The sequence below is a fragment of the Schistocerca nitens genome, chromosome 2, assembly GCF_023898315.1.
Source record: "Schistocerca nitens isolate TAMUIC-IGC-003100 chromosome 2, iqSchNite1.1, whole genome shotgun sequence".
In the NCBI taxonomy this organism is placed as follows: domain Eukaryota; kingdom Metazoa; phylum Arthropoda; class Insecta; order Orthoptera; family Acrididae; genus Schistocerca; species Schistocerca nitens.
The window spans coordinates 1,087,065,819-1,087,078,464 of NC_064615.1; the positions used below are offsets into that span (position 1 = coordinate 1,087,065,819).

The 12,646-nt window shown below is 37.2% G+C and overlaps 1 protein-coding gene across 1 annotated transcript in view; it reads left to right on the top strand.

Moving 5' to 3' along the window:
• The window catches only part of LOC126237483 (uncharacterized), a 461,878-nt gene that overhangs the window by 429,004 nt on the left and 20,228 nt on the right, over window positions 1-12,646 (top strand). Inside the window, exons 32-39 of the mRNA XM_049947630.1 lie at window positions 1,549-1,792; window positions 1,963-2,130; window positions 2,497-2,652; window positions 2,765-2,872; window positions 3,183-3,362; window positions 10,694-10,810; window positions 10,893-10,947; window positions 12,441-12,582. Of these exons, the coding sequence (XP_049803587.1) occupies window positions 1,549-1,792; window positions 1,963-2,130; window positions 2,497-2,652; window positions 2,765-2,872; window positions 3,183-3,362; window positions 10,694-10,810; window positions 10,893-10,947; window positions 12,441-12,582 (1,170 nt within the window). The remainder of the gene's footprint in view (window positions 1-1,548; window positions 1,793-1,962; window positions 2,131-2,496; window positions 2,653-2,764; window positions 2,873-3,182; window positions 3,363-10,693; window positions 10,811-10,892; window positions 10,948-12,440; window positions 12,583-12,646) is intronic.

Genomic DNA, 12,646 nt, shown 5'->3' on the forward strand with positions numbered 1-12,646 from the left:
ACACATTAAAATTTTTACACCAAAATGCAAAACCCACTATGAATTTTAGAAATGGAAATTATTGTTGTGTCTTGTGTTGTGGTTGGAAAATGGGAGTACATCTGAAAGAAATACAAATTATTGTTGTGAGTTGTGTTGTGGTTGGAAAATTGCACTGCACTTGAAAGTGAAAATCATTACTGGGTACTTATACCATTAAGGAGTAAATGCATGGGGAGATTGTTGAAGAGCTCAAAGTGAGATTTGGAATCTTGTTCAGTTCTCAAGAATAATGAAAAGTCTATATTGAGCAGGTACCCCAGGTTTTTTATTTTTTTAAAGTACATCACAACAATCCATGTTCAGCTACATTACCCTGTCTTCTTATAAATATTTTATTATTCCACCAAGAATATTCCACTGCTCCATGAAGAGTCTCAAAATTTTTGATCTTGTTAAAACCATCAGGTACGTACATGTAATATTTTCTTTTATTTTCATCTGACATTATGTTGCTTATAAATTGGTTAGAAAAGGTGTAGAGAAACTGTAGGCCTAAATTTTTTGCTGTTTCATACTATTTCCTGTTGTTCAGATATGATATTATTGAGTCTTCTTCCTACCCAAGGCTACATGAGCTCTACAATTTGTCAAGTACACATGAGTGATTGATTATTTCTGATACCCTTGTTAATGCTAGAAAGAGTCCAGATAATATATTCTCTGTTGCAGTGATTGACAAAAGATTCCGTTGGGTACTCATACAGCTGATTGCGTAGTTCCCCTTTGGTAATATTGTATCTTTCTCAGTAAGAGTTTTTCTTTCCAACAATTCTGTCAAGATGTCTTGAACAACCACTCTGATCTTCAAGAAGGATATATCATCATAAAACAATTTTTTTTTTCTAAGCTTGCAGGCCATTTGTTTTAACAGTCAGCTGAATATTTTCTGACAAGATTACTTTTATTAAACTGAAACAGAACTGTATACCTTGCTTCTGTTTTGTTTATTTGCATTGTGTAACCTGCACTTAGCCCCATATATTTTGCTTTATCAGAAATGTATTGTATGTTTGAAAATAAACTAATATGACTGTAGAAACCACAGACATCTTTGAAAGAAGGACTGATGTATTTCTGTGTAGGATGCTTTATACTTTCTGTAATGCTGCTTCACAAACTTAGAATACTATGTTAGTATTTGTCGTGTGCTGAAGTCTAAAAATTTTGAAATGCTTTGATTTTCTGTATATTCTAGTCTGGCTGTTTTGAGTATGCACTGAGATTTTGACAGTATAAGTGAACTCCAAAATGAAATCATCTTAATCTTTAACTATAGAACTTCCATTTGATCGCTAGAATTAATTGTAACTGAACATTCTTTAAGGAATGTTACTCACATCTAAATATTTAAATAAATAAATTGAATCATTTGGTGACAATATATCGTGATTTCAGAAGAGCAATTACAGCTCAAAAACACTGACCTTTCTGTAGTATACATCTGAAATCTTCCAGAGAGACCTGCTCTCCACTGTGATTTTAAAACATTTCTACTGGTGCTTGCAGATTGTATCAAGAAGAAAAGTCACATAAAGCAGAAGTAGCTCAGCTAAAACTACGTTACGATAATCAGATGGCACTGATTGGAGAGGAAATACAGTCCTTACAGGCACAGGTGACCAGATTCAAGAGAGAACGTGACAATTACAGGCATATGCTGGATGCTGCTCAAAAGACAATTGCAGACCTGAAAGCAATGCCACAGAAAAGTAGAAAGGACAGTAAATCTGCAGATGGTGATGTGGATGAAGTAAGAGCACTATTTGTTTAAAATTAGAAAACATGTATAATAGAGCTGTTGTAATATTAACCAGAGAGCACCAGTTCAATGTCACATTGTTTCTGATCAAAATAGGAGCTATAGTAATAAAACAATTATTTGACATTAGAAGTCCTTTTTTCTATATATTGTTGCTTTAGGATGAAGAAATGCGGAATAAAATAGCATCTTTGGAGCAACAAGTCAGCTGCATGGAAGATGAACTGTCGGAGGCAAGACTTGAGAGTTCCAAGCTGAAAACTGAGCTAGTCTCAGAACGGTCTTCATGGGAAATCAAACTGGCAGAAATGCAGTCAAGAGTTAATGAGGTACATTTCAGTCTATCACTGTTTGGTAACAATAATCACATATATAATTTATGTACAGAAGCTATTGAAAATAACCATACTTCTTTTTAAGTAATCTATTATTAGATGTGCCTTATTAAATAAGAGGCATGATTTTGTGGCTCATAAGCTGGCACATGAATTTCTTATTGATGCCATTTCTGTGGCTTTTATGTGTAATTTTAATCTGTCCCTAATAGTCATGTGTAAGGATATAAGCTTTAAGTAACTGAATAAAAATAAATATTTTGGTTTTGCTGCATTTCAGCCCAATGGTATCATGATGTGCACCTGACAGTACAGTTTTAATGTGTTACAACTGATTAATTGATGGTTCCCCTATTTCAGTTAGAAGAGGACAGGATATTGAGCACTGGTCGAACAAAGATAGCAGGAATGCGAACCCGCATGGAGTTAGCATGGCAGAAGGAGAGAGAAGAGCAACACAGGCTTCTGCAAGAAACATCAACACTTGCTCGTGATTTGCGACAAACATTGTTTGAAGTAAGGGCAATTTTAATAGGAGTAACTTTTTCCAGTTCATGTTTCTGGAATTATTTACCATTTTGATATATACTGAAATGACAGAATTATAATCATTTTGGTTTTATAATAGGTTGAAAGAGAAAGGGATAAAGAACGTCTTGAAGCAAAGAGGCGTCTAGACCAGTTGAAGAAGTCAACAGAAGAAGAACAGGAGGAAAATAAAAAGAAAGTTTCTGAGGTAAGATATGTTAGATCTTTGTGATGTTTAGCAGTGAAGTAATGATGGATATGTTGCAAAGATATATATATAGTACTACTGGTTTAATAACAAATTATTGCATACAGAATACTGACAGCCAAAAGTAATTTGCCATCAGAATATGTTACTCTAAAGCCGTTTATATTGTTTTGGTGAAATGAATTAATACCTTTGGTTTTAAGTATTGCTGCTTGAATACTTCTCTTAACAACTGTTGCCAACTTGTTTTTTTATGGTCAACAGAGAATATTAATACTTTTGCATGTGCTATTCATATCTTCCATTACAGTTACAATGTGACCTACTTGAGCTAAGAGATGCTCATGCAAAGTTAAGAACCACAAATGAAAAACTTCGTAGAGAGAAAGAAAGATATGAAAAAGAGAGGGAAGAAATGCGACAAGTAATTTCAGCACGGAAGAGAGCAGATCAAGATGAGGAACGTAAAGTGAATATGATCATCCAGCAGGTAAAATAACAAACGCTTTATATCTCACATATTTTTTTTAATAATTTGTTTGTAATCATCATCGTGTCTGCTTATCATAGGCTGGTAGTAGAGTGGTTTTTTTGCTACTGAAATCCAATTACCTTCCTCATATTGAAATACAGAAATGGAGGTACTGGGAAATATGATCAGTACGTCTTCCAAAATTAAAAATTTCATAGTAAATATATTCCCTAAAATATAAAGATAAACAAGAATATCCTCCTGGTTTATGGGTAACACAGTGATCTGCACAGAGAAATGTGAAGGTGTAGACAGGTGTTTTAAAAATGTCAGAGCCTAACTTCTTTTCTCATAACTAAACAAATAAATAATGTTGGATGCAAAATGCAGTATCTCACTTGGTGATAATAAGTATGCTGACATGAGCTTCATTGCCAAATAAAATTTTTCTGCAGGATCGAGGCTCAAGTGCAGATATGAGGGAAGTTTGGAAAGTAACACACAATAACTTTATTACCAAAAAGGTTAATGGGTAACAAAACAAAAAAAAAAAAAATCACCTAGGAAGTTACATCTTTTACCTACTTTTCTACATAGTCACTAATGTTCCCAACACATTTCTCCCATCATGGTACCAGTTTCAATACACCATGTCCATAGAAGTCCATTTGATTGGACTACAGCCATCTGTGTATGGTGTCTGTTGCAAATCATTGGCTGCCCAGCAGTTTCTTCATAGAACCAAACAGATGACAGTCCGATGATGCTGAACCACCTCCCACCCAAATTTAGCAATTTTCTCATGAACAAACCGGCAGCATGGGGGCGAGGATTGTCATGAAGCAGTTTGACACGATCAGCATTAATGTTGTGGTGTTTGTCACACAGGGCACGATGCAACTGAACCAAAGTTTTAATGTAGGCTACATCATTCTCAGTGGTCATGTGTTCCACAAAGTCCACCAATAACACACCATGCATATCCCAGAACACTGTCACATGCACTTTCCTAGCAGACTGAGTCACTTTGAATTCTTTTTGTACTGTTGAACCAGCATGTTTCCACTCCAAAGAGGCCTGCTTGGTTTTGGACATGTAGTGGTATGCCCACAACTCATCACCAGTCATGCCATTCTGTGGCACAGTGCATTAAGTGACCCAAGCTTGTTGTTGTTCACTGGTCCTTCTGGTTATCTGTCAGCTTCTTAGGCATCCAGAAAGCATTTCAGTGTGTCATGAACAATATTGTATACACCATATCATAGGAAATGTTGAATGACTGACATGTCCAACTGTGAACCTTATCACAGCAGTACATCTACAAAATTATCATATTCGTGTACAGTAAATTAGAATTATTTAAGGATAACCATTTCCATAACTCAAGGAAAAAAGATTATTTTGTGCCTTGCACTCATCATTTACAATTACATGTTCAGAACACCCCACATATGGGAATCTACAGCAAACTATAAGGCAAGAACATTCTAAACATGAAGCCATCTCCATTGGTAATAGAAAGCTACTTGATGCTATCCTTCAGAAATGCTACTCACTAAGGGACTTAATGAAATATAATTTGACAGTAGGGGCATAATTTATAAATAGTTTCCATTAAAACACAATTGTTAAATTGTTGCTGCCATTATTTATGTGTACTTTAATACAAATGAAATTATGTTATACATATTATGCATCTCCTGCATCCTACCCATTTGATTAGTAAATTTACATTATGTGACAAATAAATCACCATTCATAAAAATCCAGAGATATGTCTATGGGTATTACGGTAAAACAGAATTTAAACTGCTTAGTTGAAAAATTTTATTGTACCTATTTTTCCTATGCACCATAACATACACTGTAGTTGCATGTCTTTTCAGCTATTGATTTACTCATAATATTTTTGTATAGGATTCTACTTACAATTTAATTTCATTAAAATGCTGTTCCTCATACAATTGTAGTGGCTGACACAATGTTATTATCCAGCCAGTGTGTACTTCTTATTGACGACCTTGCAAACGATGTTAATAGTAACCTCAGGCTTTCAGCAGATGATTCATTTATCTATAATGAAATACTAACTGAAAGAAGCTGCATAAATATTCTGTCAGATCATGATAAGATTTCAAAGTGGCACAAATATTGGAAACTTGCTTTAAATGTTCATAAATGTAAACTTGTGTACTTCACAAATTAAAAAATGGCATCTCCTATTACTGTAATATCAATGAGTTACTGTTGAAATTGGCCAACTCATACAAATACTGGGGTGTAACACTTTGTAGGGATATGAAATTTAGTGATCACATAGGCTCAGTCATGGATGAAGCAGGTGGTAGATTTGCTTTATTGGTAGAATACTGGGAAAATGCAATCAGTCTACAAATGAGATTTCTTACAAATGACTTGTGATCATATTGTTCAAGTGTGTAGGACCTGTACCAAATAGGACTAACAGGGGATACTGGACATGTACAGAGAAGGGCACCACGAATCGTCACAGGTTTGTTTGATCCATGGGAGAGTGTCATAGAGACACAGAAGAAATTGAACTGACAGGCTCTTGAGGATAAGTGTCACCTATCCCAAGAAAGTACATTAACAGAGTTTCAGGAACCGGCTTTAAATGATGACTCTAGGAATATACTACAATCCCTTACATATCACTCACATGGGGGTCGTGAGAATAAAATCTGAACAATTACTGCACACACAGAGGCATTCAGACAATCATTCTTCTCGCATTCCATTTGTGAATAGAACAGGAAGAAACCCTAATAACTGGTACAATGGGACGTACACTATTTCATGCATATCACATTGGTTTGCAGAGTATAGATGTAGATGATTATGTGGATTGTTATCAACACTGTAAGAGAAAACAATTGAATCTTATTATTATGAAACAGATATTACACAGAACGTTTTTAATAAATCAGTCAAAATCTTAAATAATTCACATTTCATTGTCCAGTTCATTACTATTATTCTAGCTCTAACTTTAAATCTGTCATTCAGGAATACCGTACAAGTAATTTAATTGATATAGATTATTTTTTATTTGTTTGTGTAGACATTATACATTCACAAAGCCAATTTATTAACTTTATTCTTTATTTATTTCCTTCCATAATCCGCATTCAGTGTAACTCTATGATGTAAAATATAACAAGATGTTTAGTGATCAAGGAAAGCAATTCTTTGTAAAATATTTTCTGTTACAGTGTTAGGTACAGTATGACTGTTGATTTCAGATGATTTGTTCACAAATAATGTTTCCTCTTCATCTGTGCTGCCATTATGTGAAACGATTATGTAGTGATATAGCGGGGAGCTATGAATAATTAATTCTGACATTTGAATGTTAATAGCAGATTAAATCTGTGTGCCGGACCAGGACTCAAGCTCGTCACCTTTGACTTTCGTGGGCAAGTGCTCTCGCAACTGAGCTACCCAAGCACAATTATGACCCATCCTTACAGCTTTACTTCCACCAGCATCTCCTACCTTCCAAACTTCACAGAAGCTCTCCTGCAAAACTTCCAGGAAGTTTCACATCAGTTTACACATATATTTAGACAACATGAGAAACATTGTTAATGTTCTTGTAGTAAGATAAGCAGGTCCAATCTAACAAAGTGGTCAAGGAAATATGCAAATACAAACAAATGAACTTGAGGTACCATAAGTGAACCTAATGTAGCACAATAACTAAATTAAATACAACAATACCGGAGAAGGAAAGTTGGTACTCACCATATAGCAGAGATGCTGAGTCGCGATAGGCACAACAAAAAAATTCACACAATTATAGCTTTCGGCCATTAAGGTCTTTGTCAGCAATAGACACACATACACACACCCACAAACACACTCACACAAACGCAACTTGCACACACGTCTGCAGTCTCAGAGAGCTGAAACCACATTTGCATGATTGTAGCATTCTTCAAGTGGTGCCGAAAAAAAATTGCCATCCCTAGGAACTTGCAGCATTCTTTGAAAGTTGTGGGGTGTGGAAATATGGCAACAGCTTGGACCATCTCATCCAGTGAGCAGAGCCCGTGGCTAATGCCCTTGTCAAAGGAAGTCGATCTCTGGAACACCGAAGATGCACTTCTCCATGTTGATGATAATTCCTGCCTCTTGGAGGCAGGAAAATACCTCCTCAAAGTGCTGGCAGCGATCCGTGAGGTGGTGTGAGTAGATGAAGGTATCACCCAGGTAGATGAAACAACCCAGGGTTCAATGCAGGACTTTCTCGAGAAAGTGTTGCTAAGTTTTGGCAGCACTGCAGAGCTAGAAGGGCATAAATACGCTTTGGGTGATTACTACTGCCTTCTTCACATTCATATGGGCAACTGGAATCAATGTAAATGCTTTTGAGCAATCTACCTTGTGGAAGACGATTGCACCAGCCTTGCTGAAGACAATTGCGCCAGACAGGCCATCACTGTAGCAAGAGGGGCACTGGGTAGCAGCTGGGGACCACCTTGGCATTGAGGGCCTAAAAGTCACCACATGGGCTCTTCAAGGGGCAGAGCACACCATCAGTGTGTGGCTCTTCGCTTACTGCTCTTCGGTGGGAGCAGTAAAAAACCATGGGTCTAGTACTGTTGCAATGTTGTGAAATGCATTGTGGTGTACCTCCCAGGGGGGGGGGGGGGGGTTTGTTGGAAGGGTGGATGAGGAGAGGAAATTTGGTGAGAAAGTCAGCAAAGCGGCTGGAATATGAAAATTGTTTATTAACAAAATGGGTGGCAGTGCAAGATCTACAAGGAATGGAATGGCAGGGCATGTCATTAATGATACAGCAGTTTTCTAGTTTGAGGAGGAAGCAATAGTGGGTGATGAAGTTGGCACCAAGAATAGGGACCGTAATGTCGGCCATGGTAAAGGTCCATGCGGATGCTCTTATGATGTTGACATACCCAATGTGGGAGCAGTAGGTTGTTATTAGGGAGCTATTCAAAGCTATGAGGAGGAGAGAGAGAGAGGGTCAGAGGAGGGTAGCAGTTTGCAGAGCCAGAATCGAGCAGGTAAGCTGTTAGGGAGGAGGGTTTCTGACGATTATGCAAGAATAGATACAGAGAAATAGCAGAGCAGTTGGGAGTCTACTGCCGTCTGCCGCTGTTGATTGGAGACCCTGCATATGGTGCAACATCATTACAGAAGTGCTCATGATACCAGCAAAGATCACCAGCAACCCAAACGTCCTGGGCACCACTAGCTAGTCAGAGGTGTGTGTGTGGGGGGGGGGGGGGGGGGGAGGCACCTGCATGGGCGTCCACACTAGTGGTTGTAGACATTGTGGGGTGGGTATGCCACAGTGTGGGGGTGAGCATGTACTCCTGTATAAAGATGAGCTTGTTCATGTAGCCAGTCGTGCAGGTTATGAGTAGCGCTATGTCTGTGGAGGATTCATGGGATGTGCACTGCATTTCTGAAACTGCAAGTTGCGCTATCAGCTGGTCTCTCAGGGCACCGAATCTGCCGGACTGTGGCAGGCTTGCGATGGTGTCGTATGCCACCATAGAAGGCCCTAGCTGCATCACTGTTATGGCAAATTGTGTGAAGTCACTGGTAATGTGAATATTGCCTCCACCCAAGCAAACAGCAACTAAGGGCCGTGGGAGTTGAAATGCAGCAAGTGGATGGTGGTGTGGGCCAGCTGAGTGGTGGGAGGGGGGTAAGTGCACTGGAGCAGTGGCTGTGCTTGCGAGCTGTGGGCAGCAGCTGAGGAAAGTGTGAAACATGGCCATATTCGCTTGCAGATTGGGGAGGGGCTGGGGGCCGGGTTCAGTTACCTGCAGTAGGCAGCGGTAGTGTGCTGTGCTATGCCCACAGCCCAGTGTGGTAAGTGCTATCTGGGTGATAGGGGAATGTGTTGTCAGCAGCCTCTCAGTGCAGCCGGCGGTGGTATGGAGCATGACTTTGAGAGGGGGCAGGGGGAGGGGGGGTTACACTGAGGTCATCATCTTGGGAATTGAGTTCCTCTTTGAACGTAAGAGGTGGATACCATCTGTTTGCTAGATGTGGAGGGTAAAATGGATGGGCAAAGCAGGCAAACAACATAACAAAAGATGTCCAAATACTGAACAGTTCCTTTATTGGAATGTTAACAGACACAATTCATTGCAGAATGCATTTACACAGGTATGTTGCCACAAAAATGTCTATGAACTAAAATTCTCTCATGAAGGAATTAAAAGTACACACATAGGATGCCCACCAGCTATGTGCGGGAAATCAGTTCACACAGTTTTTTAAACATGAGAAATGTTATTAATTTTTGTGAAGTGTGGTGAAGGGAGTTAATCTACCACAGTGATCAAGGAAGTAAAAATGGATTTGGAGGTAGCATTAAGTTTATCTAATGTAACACAGTGATAAAAGCAAAGTACAGTATACAAATAAATTAACTTAAGGTGCTGTAAGTGCATCTAATCTAGCACAGTGACTATAGTAAATACCAACTAGAAATAAACTTGAGGTACCATAGGTGAAGCAAATCTAACACAGGTTGAGATTTCAATCATTAATGGTTGTATGCCTAGTGCTTGTGTGATCTGCTTATAGTTCACAAAAAAAGTTCAGTTTCCTCCCATGTGGAAATTATGATTTTGGCACAGAATGTATTGATTGGGGGTCATGTGTAAGTTTATGTTTTATCTGGTGAAATGCTCATAAATATCACAGTTTTTTGCAATTACATTCCTTGGCTGTTATATTTATTTTAAAGAATATAATACAGAAAGATGGTGAAGGAGGAATACCAGAGAACTTGAATTGAGGTTTACATGTGTCTCTAGGTTTGCATCCAACACGTTTTTAATGGCTCTTTTTTTGTAATTTGAAAGTGCTGAGAGCTGCTTTTGAGTTTACCCAGAAAGTGGCCCCAAATTGAAAGTAGGCATGATAAGGTTTCATGACTATTTTCTCACTGCAAGAAGATTTTAGTGTATGGTACATCTCAGTAAAATCCTTCTGGGTGTACTGCTGCATAATCTTAAAGAAATGCCTAAAATACTAAAATAAAACAATGTTTCAACCATGTAGCAGTGACTGAATCATTGGCTTATTTTAATATCTTATTAAATGATGTGCCAGTACACCCTGAAAGAATTTAATAAGATTGATAATGGGCATGTGAGGCTATGCACTGTGTTTTTTTTTTTTTTTTTTTTTTTTTTTTTTTTTTTTTTTTTTTTTGCTGCTATCTGATTTGCATGATATCCTGAAACATAGAGGCAGCTCAGCAACCAAGCAAAGCTATTCTCATTCATTTTAGCACCTGTTAGAACAATGTAGCACAGTGATCAATATTGGCTTTTTTGCAGGTTGATGAGCTGATGAGGCTAGCACCTGATCTTTTCTCTGGCAAAGAAAAAGCAGCTACCACAGCAGCGTCAACTGCACAATCTCCATCAACTCCCACCCCGCCAAGAAGACTTAAGGTGAGAAATGTGAAGAATATCAGCAGGTAATACCATAAAAAATTCTTTAATATTTCTTTACTAATGGACATTTGTGTTTCAGGGTCCAAAGTCACGTGAGTCATCACCGTCACTGGAGAGAAAAGAATTTGTCAAAGGTATGTAACATCCAGTTTCCCCATTCCTGATTTCTCAACAGAATTGTAGGGTAGCAAATAATTTAGCACTAAACTGTACTGTATGGAACAACAGTGTAATAGTCTGTACTTGAAAGTGGTGAAAGGTCCTAGTTGACACAACATGAAGAGGAACAATTTTTACCAAAAGAAAATTCCTAATTATTCCTGCAGAAAACATTATAGTGTCTCTTGTACAAAAGTTTTGTTTAGCTTATCGAAGACCTCAGTTATTGGATGTTGATCATATTAGAATAGATTAGTTTATTGGTTTTTGTTTCTGTAGTAAAAGATAACAAATCATAATTTAAATTTGTGGTCTCTGCAAAATCTACAATCTTTTTTTGGTGCATTTTTAGTACAACTCACTCTGAGGCAGTTTGATTTGTTGCAACTCCTTCACAAACTAGTCAACAACAGATCTCTCAAGTCTTCTCTGAGCAGTTTACAAGCAACAACAAATAATAAAACATTATTTCTGGTCGAACAAAATAATGTTACTTGAATTTCTTTATGTTTGCAACTGTATCTAACAGTTGTACCTTCCATTGCATTTACAAATAACATGTGGAAATACTGTAATTATCCTCAAATTGCTTCAAAAACATCTTCCTCTGCAGAAACCAGTGTGACTGTAAAATAAATAGCAATTTCAGTTCTCTTATTCAGCACTTATAGTCTACAATTGGTCTACCCGCAGATTTAGGGGAACTTGGCTTGAACACAAGTAATTTATGTGTCTTGCTTGTATTGTATTTTGAAAAGGAAAATATATTATTTTACATGATTCACATGAGAATATAGGAGGCATAGCATAATATAGGCCAAATGAAGCATATGTTTGGTTTTAGTTTTGAACAAGAATATACATAGAAGACTTAATTCATTTTGGACAGTTTTCAGCTGCTTTTATGTTTTGGTGCCCTGGTACAAGTAACAAGAATAAGAATAAGAATCTTTATTAGCTGTTCAGTATTTTCTTATACAATGGGCTTCTTCAATTAGTTCAGTATTTATATTACAGCTGTGTTGCTATTTCACTTGAGTTTAAAGAAGAATCATATAATTTGTTGGACAGAAGTTTTAATTACTTAGCTGCACACCCCATAGAACACATTTCAAGTATATGATAAGTTATGCACATGTCAGGTGTACTATTCAGCTGGATGAATAACTTGTGCAGTGTCTTAACATATGACTGAGGCATATACCATAACCAAATTAAAACTGATGTCCTAGTCATTCTAAATTTATGAGTGTTATAATCATTATATCCGTAAACTAAAGTCCACATCAATACACCAGTACTAAACCCATTGGAAGATTGACATAGTCTTCACATCTACTTATTTTCAGGCATGATGTTTTTATTTTCATAATTATTCTTCCAGTATTTGAAAGTACTTTCCAACATAAAAGTATATTCTATAAATACAATTTGTTTTATATTAATTTAGACTTTTTTGTTTGTTTAGAATCCTCTGTGGATAGGAAAATACAGTTGCAAACAACAATGCAGAAATTAACTGAAGTAACTGAAGAACTGCGAAAACAACAAAAACTCACTGAAGAAGAAAGAGATCGTGACCGTGCTAGAAGAGCTATGGGGATGAGAAGGTTTGTAACTTTACTTATTCTTAACTTCAATATTCAATACTTTTTATATTCCACTTATCATTCA